Below are 20,508 nucleotides of genomic sequence, written 5' to 3' on the forward strand. Positions count from 1 at the left end.
AGAATATTGAACTGGTGGAGGCTACATCCACCTGGTGAAGACCCAGCTTGCTGCGACTGCGTTGGCTGTGGCAGACTTCAGTGGCTGCGCTGATGACAGTGACCTTCGGGGCGCCGGTCGGGTCAGGCGATGGCCGAGCTAAAAGGCGGTATCGTAATTTAGCGGTCTTCACATCGCTACAATAACCTCTGCGACAGCACTATGACGTCTGTCATCTAGAAGATCGGTTTTTGCGCCTAGGCGGCGTCGCGTATTACCTAAGTCCAAAACTCTGATTATTATTGTGATTCCCTAATAAATATTGTTTAAAATGGTGCTCTGGTGTTTTTACCCTTACAATAGTATGATTATGAATTATTTAGTGGCGATAGATTATAATAAATAATGGTCGAGTAACCCTTAAATTATATAATATTATATTTACTTATGTGTTTATTTATATTTATACGTATATTTTCACGCAATCAGTCAATATGTATAATTAATATTTGTAACGCCATTTTGGGTTACACGGGCCTATAAGTCCCGGTCAATTAATATAATTATATTAATATTATTGAAGCTCTCACTATTTTATAGGTTACCTTACTTTACGTTTTATCTCTAAATTTACAATTTATTATATAAATATTACTTTTTTTCCTCAATATTTGTAGTCAATTGCGTTTTTTTTATTTATGATGGTGTAATTACAATTTATAACAATTTCAGCAACAATATTTTAAGCATTTATGCTTAAAGGGGCCCACTGATTAACAGTCCGCCGGACGGTATCGGCCTGTCAGTTAGAACAAAAAGTTGACAGTTCCGAACAACTGACAGGTCGATACCGTCCGGCGGACTGTTAATCAGTGGGCCCCTTAGGCTGGTTTTAGTGTCACGCGGACCGTCCGTGCGGATCGCTCCGCACCGGACCAATATGTATTAAGTTCAGGGAGCGTTTTAGAGTGGTCCGCACAGACGACCGTCCGCGCGGACAGCTTTCTCATACAATTTGGCGGTGCGGAGCGATCCGAGCGATCCGTACGGACGGTCCGCATGACACTAAAACCAGCCTTAAGATATTTGAAAAAATACCCGCTTTAAACTTGACACCAACACCACCGCACGGCGGAAGAAATGATTAATGCACAGCAGATAACAAGTTTGTGCTCCCCAATATGCCGGTTAACGCACAAACATATGTACTACATATAGGCCGTTATACATATGTACTTCGTATAGGACGTTATACATATGTACTTCGTATAGGACGTTATACATATGTGCTTCGTATAGGACGTTACATATAACGATCAAAGGGATGTCTCATTAAACATAGATCATAGTGTGATGTGTGATTGTTGTGGTGAGACGATTTAATGTACGCTGAGTAAGTTTTGTGCTAATAATAGAATACATGTATTTGTTAAGCCTTTAGGTAGGTACATTATCTGTTTTAATCCTGTATATTTTTTGCATTTTATTATTATTATTATAAATAGTTTTGTTGTTGTTGTTTTAAGTCGTTTTGTAGCAGGTATTGTGTACCTATAATACATTCCTAATCTACAATGCTATATTATAGTGAGATAGGCGAAAACCCTTAGAATCATGTGCCCAAAATTTAGACGAATCTGATCTATACTATATTAAGAAAACTTTAGAGTATATCCCATGGTCAAACTAAAAAGGAACTAAAATTCTAAATCAACACACCAGCATTATCCGATAAAAACATAAATCCAGCAAAATCGAAAGTTTCAATTAAAATTTCCGACACAGTTTTCATAGACAAAGCAGCTATAAACCCCAGTATCGCAAAACGGAACATAATCTCATAAAAGCAAAATTTGCCTCAACATTTTTGCTCACCAAATGACTTGATAAAATCTAGGAAAAATAATCAACACTAAAAGCGAACCGTGACGTCGTGGGGGGTGAAGGGGGGGTGAAGGAGGGGGGTAAAAAACACGAGGACGTACTTAAACCCGGCTTATGCCCCACTGGGCTTTATCACGTTAGACTGAGAGGGTTCAAACTTTATTAAAAGATTCATAACGTTTTGCTGGAGCGGTATTATACAAATACAAATACAAATAATTTATTGAGAAAAGTATAGTACAGTGATTGCTCTTAAAGACTAATAATTTATAAAGACAAGTGATTTACAAATGCCTGAACTAGGATTCCCTGTGTTTCAGGCAGCAAAGGACAATATTAATTATTTATTACTTATTCACTTAATTATAAACTATAGGTATGGTACACAATATAAGTCTTAATACCTAAACAAAAAGTGGATTCTTAAGTTCCATTAAATATCAAAGTACAGTAGGTAATCATTTTACGACTATTAGTAAGTTCTCTGTATCATCGTACGTCATCTTTTGAAGGGCGTTGCTATTAAGACGTGTCTTATTGGTGTTAAGTAAAATTGCTTGCTGGACATTTTTGGTCAGGTACAGCATACTATTTTCTGCATCAGCAGAATTATAAACGGGGGCAAAGTCAATATTGCGTAAATCATCTCCAAGTTTGTTTATATTTAAACAGCGGCGGACATGATGTTTACAGGTTTCCACGTCGCATGCTTTAGACTCTGATACAGAGAAACTAACTAGGTCAGAAAATATGCTATTGTTCATAGGTAGTTAAACTAATGAAAGTGAATGAAGTGCTATAGAAGTATGTGAAAAGTTAGCGCTCCTAGGCGCCTTCATAATCTATAGAGTTTAAATACCTTTTTTCGGCCATTTTTCTAGCTGGGCAGTCGGCTTCGCCTGTTTGGTGGTTGCATGGTTTCTTGTAGTACGAGCATGTTGCACATTTTGGTGCTTCGTCCTTTTTTGTGCATTCCTTAAATGAGTGACCCGCTTCGCCGCAGTGGCCGCAGATGTGAGTCTCCATTTTGCAGGTCTTCGCTGCATGATTGTAAAGCTGACATTTGAAACAGCGCGTAGCCAAGGTGAAATCCCTAACAGGGCACGATGACCAATTCACAAAAACTCTGTCGTTCGTAATTAAGGCCTTGCGTATCGCTCCAGAAACTTCAATTATATAATTACAGGTCTCGGCGTCCTTTTTTCCGGATTTGTGACTGAGCTTAGTGGAAGCCATAAATTTTTCGAGCGACCAATCTTGTAATTTATCGGCTAAGTTTTGATGGAATATGCACTTGAGGACTTCAGGTTCCTGCATGTCCGCGGGAACTCCAATGACTACAATTCTGGGCTTGCGTTTTTGTGGCTCGTCAACGGTGAGTCCAGAGGTCATAAGCAGCGCCGATTGCTTGAGTTTTATTACGTCTTCTTTTGAGTCAGTGCTTATCACTACACCGCCGTTTTTGATCTTGCGCAACCCTCTCACGTGGAACTTCATTTCTTCGGGCCGGATAATCTTTTGAACGAGAGATTTTGTCTCCTCACTCGATTTCAACTTGTCAACCGGATAGATTGCGACTGAGCTAATGTTAGACGGTTGAACGTACCTCGTTCCATTTTTCTTCAGGGCGTCGGCAAACGATACAGGTCCCGAAACTTGTTGGCTGGATTCCTCAATTGACTCCTTTAATTCTTGGATGCGTTGTACGAGGTCCATTTTTTCCTGATGCGCTTGGCGAGACTGATATGCTTGGACTGCGTGGCTTTTTAGGGATTGGTATTCAATAGCCATTTGTGAGGCTAAGTGGCTCACGTTGCGACACAAGTTGTTAATTCTGATCTTCTGGTCAGTGTTAAGTTTACCTTCTGCAGATGTAGAGCATACGTCGTGGAGGTTCAGTTCGATCTTTTTCAGCCAGGTCTGGATGTCACTCGTAGGAAATACCTTCGGGGGCTCTTCTTCCTGCGGCATGTTTGCTGGTGTGGGCCCGGGCGGGCCGGGCTGCGGCGTGGGCGTTGAGGGCGGGCTGCGGCGTGTTAGTCCACTCCGATTAAATGGACTATTCTCCGACATTTTTCGCTTACACTTGTTTACTACACTTATACATTATACTGTAGCCGTAGGTCGGGGTAGATGACTAATGACCCAGATAATGCACGATTGGAAATGCAGACAATCACGAAATTATGCACGTGAATAATTAATTATTTTAATAAACACGTCCGATCTCACTGACGGCTCTTGAGAGACCAATCTCGGTATTGAGACAAAAAAGTGTAAGTTGGACCTCGAATTCCTTTTGCTTTGTAGAAAGACGTAAATTGTATACAAGATGCCAGATTTGAAATTAATCATGCTCTAATCAATATATATGTCGGCGGCCGATTGTAAGATCAGGCAAATCGTAATGTTCCTGTGTAATGTTTTGACGATAGTGACATTAAACCAATATATAGGTAGGATAGGTTCGTTAGGTTGCTTTAGATGCCCGAAGGGCAAACTGCCCAGAAATAGGAGCCCCGCGTAGCGGGGCTCCGTCGACTCAGGGAACGGGTCAAAGATTTTCACGTTTCACGATATGCCTAGGAATTTCACGATATGCCTGATCTTACGATCGGCCGCCGACATATACAGTAACAAAGTCGCTTCCCCCTGTCTGTCCCTATGTATGCTTAGATCTTTAAAACTACGTATTACGCAACGGATTTTGATTTTTTGATGCGGTTTTTCTAAATAAAGTGGTTCAAGAGGAAGGTTTATGTATAATTTGTTAACCCGTGCGAAGCCGGGGCGGGTCGCTAGTAATTCTTAATATATATACCTAGATGGCTACGGTGACTTCTTACCATCAGGCGGGCCGTATACTTGTATGCCACCGATGTGGTATGAAAAAAAAATGTCGTGTTTTGCTCATTTTGATAATTTTCATGAAAAGCCATTTTAGAATGTGATCAATTCTAAAATGGCTTTTCATGGTAGGGTTTGACTTTTTCATGACGTGTCCGTGGTTCAAAATTACCTTGACGCGCTCTTATTCTCTTAACAATAAAGTCGCGTCAAGGCATTGACCTATAATATCTAAGGACGGGCTAATGTGGCACTAAAATGGTACTAGTTCAGCGGTGCTACTCACGAATTCCAACTAATCGTGCAATCTAACGCAACTAGTTGCGACCATTAGCGCGCGTAATGCGAACTCGTCAACCAATCGTGCGCGTGATGCGAACTCATCAACCAATCGCGTTGTAGCGATTTCACATCGCTGTACTGGCCCCTGTCATGCCTCATTATTATTGCCCGTAAAGCCAGTCCCTAGATATCTATGTCAATGCGTCAAGGTCATTTTGACCACCTCGCCCGAGCAACTATTGCTGCTAACTGGACTAGAATACGGGAGCGATTGCCATCTGACCTTTCAACTTCGACGTCAACTTGGCTTTCTTGGAACTAGGCCACATAGTTCACAGTTCACGAGGGGTTTCCTCCCGCTCCACGGACCCCTGAAACACGGGGCCGCGGGGTTACGCCGGTCCGGAAAACAACGTAATTTTTGAGGCATTACGCCTTAATAATGTTTCTTTATAATTTCTGAGGCCCCTGTTATTGCGGATTCGGTGTCTAACCGACTATGAAGGAGGCGGTATGATTACAAATTTCATAAAATTCTTATTACCTATGAGTTTTAAACTACATACAAAGTTTACAAACCATTTTCTGATGAAAGTACCACGCAAATTTTGAGTTTTTTACAGTAGTTTTGCCATGTTGAAGCATATTTTTCGTCTTTAAGGATCGCAACTTCTCAGTTATCTACTACAATTGTATCATAAAAGTTAAGTCGACAAAATCTACAGGTACATGTCTACAAAGATTGAGATTTATAGTGTGTCAAAGGACTGTCTCATTATAGAGAGAATCATACTATCTTTGTCTTACACTAGTACTAGCGCCCAAAAGAAAAGGATGAGTATAGTTTTTTTTGTTCTATTTACTGACAAATTACTTATAGCAATATTACCCTAAAATCTTTGTACCTATATATTTATCTGTGGACGTTGTTCACTTTGCTTCTAAATACTATTAATAGCATTATCGTTTTTGATCTTTATCACAGAATAAATAACTAATAGTACTAGGTACAGAAAGTTCTCTCAACAAAACGCGTCTACCACGAAAGTTATAAGCGCAAGCGCGAGCAGCCAGCCTATTATGGATAGCTTTATCCATCTTTATCCACGTGATAAAATAACTGTCACTGTTTAACACCGTGGGAAAGAAAGTGACGGACACCGTTTTATCACGCTGTCACGTAGACAAGAACGACCATCATATCCGTACAGACCAGCTATCATGCTCGTATTTATTATTTATTTATTTATCATGCTCGTATTATCACCTGTCATGCTATGCGTCACTTTCGCACTTACATATTTGTTAGAACGTGACAGCCATGGTGACAAATGATAAAGAGCCGGCCATCATAGCCCTACAGGCGTCCATTCCGTAGCGGTGCTATCACCAACTTAGTAGTTCCACAACAATTTTGGTGTCTAGCAGTAGTCTGCTAGACACCAAAATTGGTGTGGGACGCATGTACTTGTAGCGACGCGATCAAATCGCGGAGTGAGCCACGTCTGTCTTTATACAATTATACTTATATAACGGAGTTATAGTTGGTCAAACCAATTTGGCAGGAAATAAGAACAAAAAGAACCATACTCATCGTTTTGTTTTAGGTGCTAGTACTAGTGTAAGACAAAAATAGTATGATTCTCTCTGTCTATGTTGAAATGAGACAGTTCTTTGACAAACTATATAATTATGGATTGTTTCAAATCTAACAGTTGCATGTAAAAATACCTGTCAAGTCGTGATCATAACAACATTCACAACCATTGATATAGTATAAAGAACTGGATACCCAATCAGCCGCCAAAAATGGCCCCACAAAAGTGATGTCAAAACAGATCATGCATTACTTTTTCGTTTAATCTTGTTTGAAACGCTCAAATGTGAAGTTGTCAACAATTACGAAATGTGCCGTTAAAATATGTAAAAATAACAATGATAAAACAAGGAAAAAGGATGGAATGTATTTCTTTCGGTTAGTTCTTTGGATAGCATTACATAATTTATGTAATCTGGTGGTAATTTTATGGGTTTGAATAAATTAATTTGTTAGTACCAAAGAACGAAGAAAGAAAGAAGGAAAGAAGAAGAAAGTGCAGCCTGTGGACAAATTATACTAAAAGAGCCTTTAATGCCCTGCGCGTCCAGTACAACAATGGGTTCAGGATGCTGTTGGGACTGCCTCGTTTTTGCAGCGCGTCAGGTATGTTCGCGGAGGCGCGCACTGACTGCTTCGGTGCGATCATACGCAATAGAACGGCCTCCCTGATGCGTCGCGTGCGTGACAGTTCCAACAGCCTCGTGCGCCTAGTGCTAGAATCGCCTGCTTGCGCCTTCTGGAAACACTGGGACGATGTACATATGGGGTCCAGAGGCGTAGTTTATAATTTATTATAGGTAATTTAGTATAAGTCTCACTAACATAAGATTAAGGGAATGTACACTAACACTATGGACATGGTCCGAAATAAAATATATTGAATTGAATTGAATTGAATTGAAAGAAGGGATGTCAAGGAACAAAATTCTATTGAGTCGATGTGAGGTCAATATTTTTTTCAATTCATAAGAAATAATATTATGTTTAAATTGAAGATTTCCAAGAAAACCTATGCGACGTGCAAAATGGACTGCTATTTAATTATAGCAAGAGATAGGGGTGATGCAGTTTTAAACAAGGCAAAACGGCACTTGTGTGTTTGGCCCATTTCCCTGTTTCCGACATATACACCACCAATAAGGGCTTATATCGACTAACTGTAAATGCTAAACCTGTCGGAACACAGTGACAACCACAGGATTTTTTTTATAAAGTATAGGTAGACTTTATAAAAAAAATCCAATCAGTATCTAAATGTCCCCGTGCACCCGTGCTATGAGTAAATGTAGATCTTAAATACTCAGTTATTTAATAAGTAGAATTTATTTCAAGGAAATTAGTATTTAAAGACGTATACTTACGAATTAAAAATTTAATTTGTTTGAATTTGAACCACGAATTAATTTTATTTGAGCTCCCGATTAAATTAAATTTGTTTTATTTATTACTTCAATTTTAATATTTTCCTGTACAGTAATACATATTAAAGTGTACCAAAGTGACTCCATTCGTTCATTATTCTCGTTTGACGTTGTTTGACGTAAATACGTTACGTTTAGTGCCATCGGACTAAATTTTTTAACAGTGTTGGTACTTATGTTTGCAAATTTGACACTTAATGCTTACGACATTAAGCTCTTTTCTGTACGAAACATTTATCTTGACTCAAAATTTACGTAAGCGTTTTTATCATCAATGCAAATGGTGCGAAACGTCATTGGGATCCACATTTCTTGACGTTTTTGTTCTGCTTTGTGTGTCTATTTCTTTTATATTAAGTCAGTGTTCACAACGGTACCGAATGACAGCTGTCATTATAAGTCACAAAACATGTCATCCGTTTTTGCGGTAACGTAATCAGTGAATCGTGAACAGATAGATCCGCATATTATTTAGCGAGGAATTGCTGTTTTGTGCTCACTAGCGACATCTACAAGAAATTTATAACGTTTTGACTGCCGTTTTAAACTGGGTGCTATCTATTTTACAGTACATATGGTGCTACTTTACCGCACTAGTGCGACAATAAGCGTATTACGCAACTATGTCGAAAATTTAAAGGACCATATATATCTCCTGTTCCTATTTTTCGCACCTGTATTGTAATGTATTATTACAGTACATCTGGTGCTACATTACGACATAAGATGCTATAATAAGCACATTACGTAACCACGTCGAAAATTTAAAGGGCCATATGCACTGTAAAACGTACGACACACGTGCGAATAGGTAATTCGCAACCACTGACTTAATATAAAAGAAATAGACACACAAAGCAGAACAAAAACGTCAAGAAATGTGGATCCCAATGACGTTTCGCACCATTTGCATTGATGATAAAAACGCTTACGTAAATTTTGAGTCAAGATAAATGTTTCGTACAGAAAAGAGCTTAATGTCGTAAGCATTAAGTGTCAAATTTGCAAACATAAGTACCAACACTGTTAAAAAATTTAGTCCGATGGCACTAAACGTAACGTATTTACGTCAAACAACGTCAAACGAGAATAATGAACGAATGGAGTCACTTTGGTACACTTTAATATGTATTACTGTACAGGAAAATATTAAAATTGAAGTAATAAATAAAACAAATTTAATTTAATCGGGAGCTCAAATAAAATTAATTCGTGGTTCAAATTCAAACAAATAAAATTTTTAATTCGTAAGTATACGTCTTTAAATACTAATTTCCTTGAAATAAATTCTACTTATTAAATAACTGTGTATTTAAGATCTACATTTACTCATAGCACGGGTGCACGGGGACATTTAGATACTGATTGGATTTTTTTTATAAAGTCTACCTATACTTTATAAAAAAAAAATCCTGTGGTTGTCACTGTGTTCCGACAGGTTTAGCATTTACAGTTAGTCGATATAAGCCCTTATTGGTGGTGTATATGTCGGAAACAGGGAAATGGGCCAAACACACAAGTGCCGTTTTGCCTTGTTTAAAACTGCATCACCCCTATCTCTTGCTATAATTAAATAGCAGTCCACTTTGCACGTCGCATAGGTTTTCTTGGAAATCTTCAATTTAAACATAATATTATTTCTTATGAATTCCATATAAAAATATAAAAAAATATTGACCTCACATCGACTCAATAGAATTTTGTTCCTTGACATCCCTTCTTTGGTACTAACAAATTAATTTATTCAAAACCATAAAATTACCACCAGATTACATAAATTATGTAATGCTATCCAAATAACTAACCGAAAGAAATACATTCCATCCTTTTTCCTTGTTTTATCATTGTTATTTTTACATATTTTAACGGCACATTTCGTAATTGTTGACAACTTCACATTTGAGCGTTTCAAACAAGACTAAACGAAAAAGTAATGCATGATCTGTTTTGACATCACTTTTGTGGGGCCATTTTTGGCGGCTGATTGGGTATCCAGTTCTTTATACTATATCAATGTTCGCAACTCGTAACTATTTAAAACACTCCCTTGTGTTTTAAAATTCGCCACTCCTTGCGAATTTCCTACTTTTCGCACTTGTATCGTAAAAACTATTCTTAAATATAAATTTCCATCAAATCGCATATTTGTTTATGTTATGTATTACCTATTAATTAAGTAAACAATAAGTGTAAGGAACACCGAATAGTAGATAATAATTACAGTAATGTGAAATTATCGCTTGTAGGGTTCAATTATTTTAAATACGCTCGTAATTATATGTTACGCGTAATTACGTCACCGTATACTATACGTACGCTAAGTTTACGGCAATTACGCGTTGATTAGCGTATAGTGTTGCTTCTTCTATATAAAATTACACTTATATGGTAAAGGGTTTTGATTTTGAAGGATATTAAACTTTGTTTACGTATGGTACGTAAACTTTCGTAATTACACAAATACCTATATGGTTTAATTAAACTCGAGTATAACGAGTTAATAGTGAACAAAGCAGAATTTTATATTTATATAAATGCTGATTATTTTTGCACAACGTTTTGGACTAAGCATATAGTTAGGAAATTAAATCCGCATTTCTCGCAGAAATTACTTTCTTCTTTATTAAATGAGGATTGATTAAATTGCAGTTCATTGTTACTATTATTAATGAATTCTGAGCAATGATTTATCAAACTTGGACAAAGTGTTCATTAACTGGTGGTCTTACCCTACTTTTGTACCGATATATTCCTGATCCAAATATAATTGTTTAGGGTAGGTAATAGGAAGTATTTAGGAAGGGAGGAATAATCTTATTATTTATTTACTCGTAGTAAGCCGAATGGCTTTTCTTTCATATGACTAAATATGACAGAATTCGTTCAACTCTCCTTCATCTATAATAAAATATTCTTTAATGTAAACTATAATCATAAAATTCTCTCAAAAGTTACAAAATCTTTCATTTATTTATGTTACATTACTTTTAAAACTTGTTTATAGATCGTCTAGATATCTATCCAAGTCTAATTGAGTTAGGATATACTCTTCCGGTCCTTTACAAAACGAAGCTTCTTAAATGATACTCTTATACAAAATACAGTTTGTACTTTTTCTTGTATAACTACTTAAAAAAACACGAAACAAAACATTAGTTTTTTTTTGGTTCACAAAATGTTGTAGATAGGTACATACTTTTTCTTTATCACAATTACTAGTAATAGGTACTTATTTGGTGCAACAACATAACTATGAGGCTTTCTGAAACTTTTATTTATATCGGCTCGATTGATCGAATTTTTAATTTGCCGAGCCAAAATAGACCCGATAGCGTTCACAGTACGAGTAGTTCACGATTCAGCGAATACAAATTTCAAATAAAACCCGAACTGACACCTTAAACAATACAAATATAACGATCATTATTTCTGCGAAAATATTAATAACTCTTTTAATACAATTTTAAACTCTGAAACTGATGATACATCGTTTTATTAATGAAATATCGAAGCGGGAGACGGGTGGGTCGGAAATGTGGATTTCCTTTATGACATTCATGGAATATACGTGAATGTTTATTTGTTTAAATACAGATGATTATATTTTGTCTGCGTATAATTTTGCGCAAAGCCAATATTGCGGGATTTTAAACAAGAGTAGGTTTATAGATACCCTGCTTGATAATTTGAAAAATACAATGTAGGTTAGTAGGTACTTAGTAAAAGAGAAGTACCTAATTTTCTTAAGATCTTGTCATCCTATAGATGTACAATGCTAAGTTGATAATTCTCAAACAATGCATACCTAGGTACTACTACTATTTACACCGACTTTGGGATAGCTATTTCATCATTATTTACATCGCTTTCATAATAATTACCATCGTTTTCATCATTATTACCATCGCTTTCATATTTACCATCGTTTTCATCATAATTACTATCGTTTTCATAATAATGACCATAGTTTTCATAATTATCAACATTAACATTTTCTTGAAGGATAAAGGATACTCCTTATCCAGATAAAGGACTCCTTATCCTGATAAATAACTCTTTATCCGGCAAGTTCTTTATTTCTACCGATATAATACAATTAATTAAGTATATAGTTTCGTTTATAAAATGATATACATATATATATATACATAAAATTATAAACGGTATTAAATACCTTTTTCTACTCCAGCACTTAAATGTGTCAATTAAATGACTGACAGTGATATCTAAAGCAATGTCATTTGAATGATTTGTCTATAGGCTCATAAGATGACTGCTAGCAGTCATCTTATGAGTATAATACAACTGCTTTATTTTTTTTAAAGATACAAGTTCCGATCATCTTGATTGAAAGAGGTATGTTTTCATTTACAATAATAACTCTTTTTTTTTTTAAATAATAACTCAATTTTTTTTAAATAATAACTCTTTTTTTTTAATAATAACTCTTTTTTTTTGCTGCAGCTGTCATAGAAAAAGTAATGTATGCAACAGCTCATAATTGGTTCTTAAAATTCTCGGGTCTTTTTTTACAAAACTCGACTACGTCTCGTTTTGTAACTTCGATCCTTGAATTTTAAGAACCCTTATTATATCACTGTTGCATAAACTACTATAGATTGACATGAGACCAGGCGTATAAACAAATATATATATCGACGCTTGATACTCGTACCTATACTGAAAGTTAGTCGCAGCTAGCTGTAAGCTCCATTTAGACAGTTCAAGAACTTGCATGCAATACATTGCTAACTACAGAGTACAAGGAATTCAGTTGACCGACTAAATACCGCAATGTAACGAAAATCGGATTCAACTTGAACCTAAATGCGGTTTATGAGTTATGTCTTCACATCAATACAGCATCGAAATACGATACCCGTCAAAACCTGATAATTCCCCACTTTCTAACCACGCCACATGGTAGAACATGTTTCATATAAATTGGTGGAACAAGTCAATGTTTCATATAAATTGGTGGAATATGTCGATGTTTCATATAAATTGGGGAATGTGTATCAATGTTTCGTGACGCGGCGTCAGCGGAGACGTTACCGACGTAAATAAGGTACGCATCGATTCTGTACGGTTACCGGTGGAGCAAGTTTGAGGAGACCGCGGTAAATAAATAGGTATCTACTTATTATTTGCCTATCTCCCACAAGTTTAGTGTGGGTCAAATCTTGGAAGCTAAATTGACCCCATTCCCATGAGAATGCAACATTATAATTATGATGATATAGAGCGCTAGTGGCCTAGCGGTAAGAGCGTGCGACTTGCAATCCGGAGGTCGCGGGTTCGAACTCCGGCTCGTACCAATGAGTTTTTCGGAACTTATTTACGAAATATCATTTGATATTACCAGTCGCTTTTCGGTGGAGGAAAACATCGTGAGGAAACCGGACTAATCCCAATACGGGCCTAGTTTACCCTCTGGGTTGGAAGGTCAGATGGCAGTCGCTTTCGTAAAAACTAGAGCCTACGTCAATTCTTGGGATTAGTTGTCAAGCGGACCCCAGGTTTCCGTGAGCCGTGGCAAAATGCCGGGATAACGCGAGGAAGAAGAAGAGAAATAGTTTTCAATTCGCTCTCAGTCGACATCTTGAATCCCCTGCTGACTAACGCAGCTACGTGCCTCGAATTTCGCACTAACAGATAGCCTAAACACTATTTATCGGCAAATCTGAGAAAGGTTAAGGTGGAACGGACGGCCGGTGAATATTCTATAGGCTGTATTGATGGCAATCATTCAATACCTTTAAACGAGCAATTCTTGTAAATTTAAATATATATTGAGGATCTCGGAAACGGCTCTAACGATTTCGATTGAAATGTGGGGGTTTTCGGGCCCGAAAAATCGATCTAGCTAGGTCTTACATCGGGAAAAACGCCCATTTTCGAGTTTTTATATGTTTTCCGAGCAAAGCTCGGTCTCTCAGATATTGATTATTATATATACTATATACTTGTATATAATGCACTAAGTTTTATTAGTAAAAAGCATTGTTGACACTCATAAGCAAAGAAATCCGATAATTGTGTATTACCTATAGAAGAATTATTCGTACGAAATATATTCGAGATATATAGGATAAATCATACAGGGTATATTCGCTTCGTTCAGCTAAGGTTCGGTAGCTTAGCGATAAACCGGTAAGTACCGGTATCTCGCCATATTTTCTAATACCTACTAATTCTGGTTAATTCTCACTTATTCAAAAATACCTCAGTATGTCAGAGTGTTTGAACAAAGAAATAATACGAAACCTATGACTACCAAATAACTTAATAACTACACACTTAACTACACTACCTTTACCAAATAACTATATCGAAAAGTATCATGGATACTCCCATTCATTCACAAATCCAAACTACAAAAGCTTTCAACCTAACTGTTCAAAAGATGCATCACATATTCCACCACTAAAACTATTAACTTAACTCCTTAACATAAAAATCTGCACGTCGCCTGTCATAATCAGTCAATCGATTACCGCCACGGGAGCAGCGCTGATTTTGATGGATGCTTACACGAAAATTGTATTATGCTGGGAATTTTGGAGACTTGTGAAAGGTGTTAAGGTCGATCAGGAAGCTAATTCAAACTTACATTTTGACATCAAAGTGATATCTAAATGATCAGGCTAATTCTAACGTACACTATCAAGGATGATATTTGAATCTTGTTATTTAGTTATCTCTCGCCCGCGCCTAATCCACGATAACTGACACCATTTTGATATCAGTGTAAGTCCAAATTGGCCTGTATGTCGCTTTGGTGATAAAATAATTTGCAACTACTAATTTCTGTACCCAAAAATAGTAATAGTACAAACCGTTATATACATTGCTACTAAACAATTCTGAAACTATGCCGGAGCACCGAAGTCCAAACGTTATGTTGAAACTCGTATGTACAGTCGCCATCAGATATATCGGAGCGGCCAAGGTGCTCAAAATATCTGAACACGCACTCTAACGCCTTGACAATAGAGGCGTGTTCAGATATTTGTGAGCACCTTGGCCGCCCCGATATATCTGATTGATAGCGACATTAGCGACTGAACGTACGAGTACGGAACAAACACCACTATTTTAAACCTTAGCTGTATTAAATTAGGGTTGAAAATTAGTTCTTCGTTCTTAGGCTACATTTACCATCATCCATTGCTGTTGAGGAGACTTTCTACTTAATGTTTGGTACGTGGAGACTCTTTATATCTCAGTTAAATGTAAGTTCCTTTAGTTTATCTTGTGACTGCATAGCTTTTACTCTTCCTTCGCGTATAAAATAGTATTTTATACAATCGTGATATAATGGAGAGCTTTTCAGTCGAGTACCGTGTTTAGGCAACGAAGCTTGCTGAGTTGCCTAAGTAAGGTACGAGATTGAAACGCTTGATTATATCACTATTGTATACAATACTTTTTCTACGAGTCAACAAATAAAATACTTAAAACTAGTAGAAGAATCATATATGTAGGTAAAAAAACCAAAAGTATACAGCTAAGATGCGCGAGCAGCCGCGATACCTTCATACTCGTACGCGACCCGGCCCCCGCGCCCCGCGCCCCCGGCCGGTTGATCGACACCTTCTCGTAACTCATGAGGCCCTGGTACTTGCTCCGCGCTTTTGATTGGTCAATTTCATTATAGTTGACTAAACTGTATCGAAATGAATATTATAGTTGAGTTGGGGTCCCATAGTGAAAAAAGTATGCGATTTCACTTTGGTATACGAAGTCTTAATTCAAGCATTGCAGTCGACGAGTAGAAAAAAAACGGTTTTGAACCATTTTAAATTAAGAACTTATCTTACCTGCCTACTTGTTTGGCTATTATTTACGTTTCACTACATTTACGTTTTGATATAAGATCCTACCAATGTTATTTTCAGCTAAAATAAAAATTACAGATAAAATTATCCTTTGTATCGTTAATGACAAATTTTTAACAGCAATTTATAAACTTTTTGCATTTCACATAACTCATAACAGAACCGCGTACAATAGTTTTTGCTGGAAAGCGGGGACAAAACACGAGGAATGTTCTATCAACGAACGTCGCTAATCTGATATGAGCCTTAAATCAACAGTATAAGGTCGAGTGTTAGTATGGTTTCATTGTACATCGCAACGCACGGCAAATGACACTTTTTATTGAGCATCAGATACATGGTTATGAGTTTGAGTAATGCTTTGTGATATAAAATGTTTTAGTTTATATTATTTTTATAACATGATTATAATGAGCGTAAAAAATGAAAGGTTTTGTTTTCTTGTTGAGGTTTTTAAGAGGCTATACAATTATAACAAACTGATATCAAAGAAAAAAAACCGGCCAAGTGCGAGTCGGACTCGCACACTGAGGGTTCCGCACCATCAACAAAAAATAGAGCAAAAAAATCTTGTTTGTTGTATGGGAGCCCCCCTTAAATATGTATTTTATTTTATTTTTAGTATCCCTTACACTCCTTAGGATCACTCGTGCATCTGTTTGTCTGTCTCTCCGATATCCTGGAAACTACTGGGTCTAAAATTTTGTAAAAAAATCACTAAATAGTTCTTTACCTATAGATGACAGGAAAACCTAATTAGAAATGTGCAGTCAAACGTGAGCCGGACTTAATGGACTCGCCCTTGGCCGGTTTTATTATTTGGTCTAAGTTGAATTTGATAAAAAAAAATTACTTATACGAATAAAATAGAGCAAGTAGAAGTTTTTTTTTAATGTAAAAGTCACTGGGTTTCTTTTTTAATATTAGTTTTTTTTTCTTTTTTAATGTGTGTCTTTTTTGTTACAGACGCCCCCTCAGCCCCTATGATCACAGGCTACATCCCAGGCACCACTCTGCAGGCCGGAACGGTGCAGAAGCTAGCCTGCATGTCCACTGGTGGAAATCCCCTCGCTACGCTCACATGGTTCAAAAACGATAAGAAGGTTTGACACTTGGTTTGAATTATTTATTTATTAGTAAAAACGGTGACATAACAATACAGAATTTCGCAAATTGAGGGCATTTTTCTCTGTCACTCTAATTACGCCTTGGAGTAAGATCCCCCGCAATTTGCGCAATTCTGTTTTAGCGGTAGCCCCTGAGTGTCAGTATCACCAATGCAATGTAATCCTCACTTCCTTGACACGTGGCAAACCAAGAACAAGCGAGCATCATAATAAAAAAAAAAAAAACAAAATTTAAAATTTAAAAAACCCCTTCGACTAGATTATAAGACCTTCAAACGGCTGAACAGATTTTCATGAAACATGGCTAAGAACACTCGGGATAAAATTATCTATGACACTAAAAAACTAAACGAAAATCGGTTCATCCGTTTGGGAGCTACGATACCACAGACAGATACACAGATACCCAAACAGACACGTTAAACTTATAACACCCCTCTCTTTTTGCGTCGGGGTTAAAAACAATCGAGCATCTCGCTCGATTCTGCCCAGAACGTGCAAGTTGTAGAATGAGCTACCTTCCGAGGTGTTTTCCTTCCGCTATGACATGGAGTTCTTCAAGAAGCAGGTATTTAGGGTTCTCAAAGGTCAGCAACGCATAAATGGCTCCTGCTTGGCGGCGGCGATGACTGCTTCCCATCAGGCTGCTCGTCTGCTCGTTTGCTTCCTATTAGGTACATAAAAAATGTGTCTATACCTACTGATGAGTAAAACGCGAACTGCACAAACTGTCCCCAATACGGACATGTGACAAACTCGAACGGAGACGTGCGGAACAGTACAAATAAAGATAAAATGTTATTATATCGCAGTGTCTTTAGATAAGAGCTAATGTGTTTCCAAGGACGTCGGCGAAGCGTGTGGTCATAGCATATGTAACCAGTATATTGACTGCAAAATAATCTTCGAATAATGAACTACTTAAGTTGGAAATATCATTTGATAGCGTGACGAGCGTTCATGTTTGTGTTATGTCTATTTTTGTACGGAATTTTGAACAGCGCGCCAAGTGGGACGTTTTGGTAACTCAAAATCCCATATAAAATGACGCAAATGCGTACGTAACGTCACGCCATCGAATGAAATTTACACTAGGGGTACAGATTTGATGTCTAGCAAAGCTTCTAACTCACACGCCCTAACTCTACAAGCCCCAACTTTACATACTCTACAGGCTACACCTTAGTCAAAATATGTGGATTGGCCTTTTCGTTACTAATAAGAACTATTGTATAACAGAAAAATAATTAACAGTATATCAATACAAAACAAAAGTCTAAAATCACTATCAAGTAAAGCATTTTGGTAAATTTTAAACTGCTTGAGTATTAGAGTGATATAGGATTTTCAGACATTGCAAACATAATATACGTACCTAATTAAATGTAAGGCCGAAGTAATTAAGATACTGATTATATAACTGTTTTGTTGCAAAAGAGAAACAAGGGTTTTTACTTACATCTTCGTAAGAAAAAACAATTTATTATATAAGTGGTTAGGTAAAGCGAGTTAGGGATAAAGTATCTAAGTCTAAATTGCTAACATTATTGTATTGAAAAGGGTAGGCACTCAATAAAGTCAAATGGATAAGAATATTGTTTAGTTTTTAGAATTTTGCAGTTCATCGTTGTTTTGCAAATTTGATTACTAAAATTCACGAACAATAAACAATTGAAGGGATGTTTACAAAAACAACATAACTGCTTAGAGCGGTTGACGCTTTTTTAAGAACATTGTTAATCGTTTCAGGTGTCAACCAGTGTAGTCAGTTATGTTGTTTTTGTAAACATCCCTTCAATTTGATAAGTTTGGGAATTCTAGTAGCTCAATTGTAGTAAATGAATACAATCGGCAAGAAACAAAGTAAATGAATTAACGAGATAAACTTTCACTCATTGCTAAAGATGGGAATGTAATGCTATTTCTTGTATGTTTGTTTTATTCAATTTGAGTTAGTAGTTCACATTATTTTATAACAACGAGCAAGATTATCTTGAAGGATTATGATATGAACTATATGTACAGTTATGAATGTGACGCCATTGTCATATGAGCTGAAAATGTGACAAAGATGTGTTTCTCTAATCCATAAATTTCTTGTGATTTCAATCCTATCTACAGATTTCTTCGTTAAAAGCTTTATGATTTTATGGTTTCTAAGAGAAATATTACAAATTTAAGCCTTTTATCGCTTAGGTAATGCTGAGAATGCTGAGCAGACACCACCCATCCCATTCCTGAACTAATCTCATCCAGAACTGATTTCCAATCTTCCAAGCGATTGAAATCAGTAAAATTTATCTAAACATTTTATCCGGATTGGCGGGAAAGTACCTTTGCCCAGCAGTGGGACACTAAACCACAAAACTAACGAAAAAAAATCTTATTTTCGTGTCTTTATTAATATTTTTTTTTCTTCTACAGATCCCTCACACCATAACCCGCACTGCAGACAAGTCCGTCACCGCCGAGATCTCCATTCTGGCCAATGTTACTGACAACCAAGCTCAGTACCGTTGTGAGGCTACCAACAGCGCCACGGAGATACCACTGTTCGAGACTGTCACCTTGAATGTGCATTGTAAGTACCATAAAACGGGGTGAATACTTGAATAGACACGATTTTCAACTTCAAGGACGATTTTCACCAAGAATCCAAATGATTTTGACATCATTTTTAGGGTTCCGTACCCAAAGGGTAAAAACGGGACCCTATTACTAAGACTCCGCTGTCCGTCCGTCCGTCCGTCCGTCCGGCCATCCGTCCGTCCGTCCGTCCGTCCGTCCATCCGTCCGTCCGTCCGTCCGTCCGTCCGTCCGTCCGTCTGTCACCAGGCTGTATCTCACGAACCGTGATAGCTAGACAGTTGGAATTTTTACAGATGATGTATTTCTGTTGCCGCTATAACAACAAATACTAAAAACAGAATATAATAAAGATTTAAGTGGGGCTCCCATACAACAAACGTGATTTTTGACCGAAGTTAAGCAACGTCGGGCGGGGTCAGTACTTGGATGGGTGACCGTTTTTTTGCTTGCTTTGCTCTATTTTTTGTTGATGGTGCGGAACCCTCCGTGCGCGAGTCCGACTCGCACTTGGCCGGTTTTTTTTTTGAGTCTTGTTTAGTTCCTCAAATGTACATATCTGTGAAATCAATTTTTGCCCACATAGTTCAGAGAAAATCTAAGAGAACTAAAAGTATTTGATTAATATTTGAAGCGCTGTTGACCAGATAAACATAACTTGGGGGATCAACATTTTTGCATTTTATCCTAACCAAAATCATTAGGACGATAGCAATAGAACATTTTAACAAAGACGTTTTGAAAGACTTTTAAAAGACGTTGGATTACTGGCGCCTGTGTATTCTCTGGTTCTTTATAACGTACCAGTAGATGTTTTTGCAAACATTCGTAAGCTCATTGTTTTAATGCTAAATTTAACTGGTCAAAAAGATGTACCTACGGATATTGGAAATCGCGAGGCAAAAATACCAAACATGCGGTTGGGCAGATAACACCAACTT

The 20,508-nt window shown here is 37.1% G+C and overlaps 2 protein-coding genes and 1 long non-coding RNA gene across 5 annotated transcripts in view; 1 reads left to right on the forward strand and 2 right to left on the reverse strand.

Annotated features, from left to right (window-relative positions):
* Positions 1-20,508, forward strand: part of LOC134658788 (nephrin) — a 297,640-nt gene that overhangs the window by 256,980 nt on the left and 20,152 nt on the right. For all 3 annotated transcript variants that reach the window (XM_063514434.1, XM_063514433.1, XM_063514435.1), the window contains 2 exons: positions 16,821-16,957; positions 19,406-19,562. In XM_063514434.1, the coding sequence (XP_063370504.1) occupies positions 16,821-16,957; positions 19,406-19,562 (294 nt within the window). The remainder of the gene's footprint in view (positions 1-16,820; positions 16,958-19,405; positions 19,563-20,508) is intronic.
* On the reverse strand, positions 2,554-3,936 carry LOC134658608 (uncharacterized). The gene has a single exon (XM_063514260.1). The coding sequence runs from the start codon at positions 3,934-3,936 to the stop codon at positions 2,689-2,691; it is 1,248 nt and encodes a 415-aa protein (XP_063370330.1). The 3' UTR covers positions 2,554-2,688.
* LOC134658892 (uncharacterized) lies at positions 8,576-8,836 on the reverse strand. Its single transcript, XR_010097768.1, has 2 exons — positions 8,796-8,836; positions 8,576-8,665 (listed from the first exon to the last, which is right to left on the reverse strand). It is a non-coding gene; the product is annotated as an uncharacterized LOC134658892 (long non-coding RNA).

The sequence above is a fragment of the Cydia amplana genome, chromosome 23 (assembly GCF_948474715.1).
Source record: "Cydia amplana chromosome 23, ilCydAmpl1.1, whole genome shotgun sequence".
Taxonomy (NCBI): domain Eukaryota; kingdom Metazoa; phylum Arthropoda; class Insecta; order Lepidoptera; family Tortricidae; genus Cydia; species Cydia amplana.

What these genes read in the sequence shown, in the direction of transcription:
- LOC134658608 (XM_063514260.1), bottom strand. Translation starts at nt 3,936, where the DNA reads ATGTCGGAGAATAGTCCATTTAATCGGAGTGGACTAACACGCCGCAGC.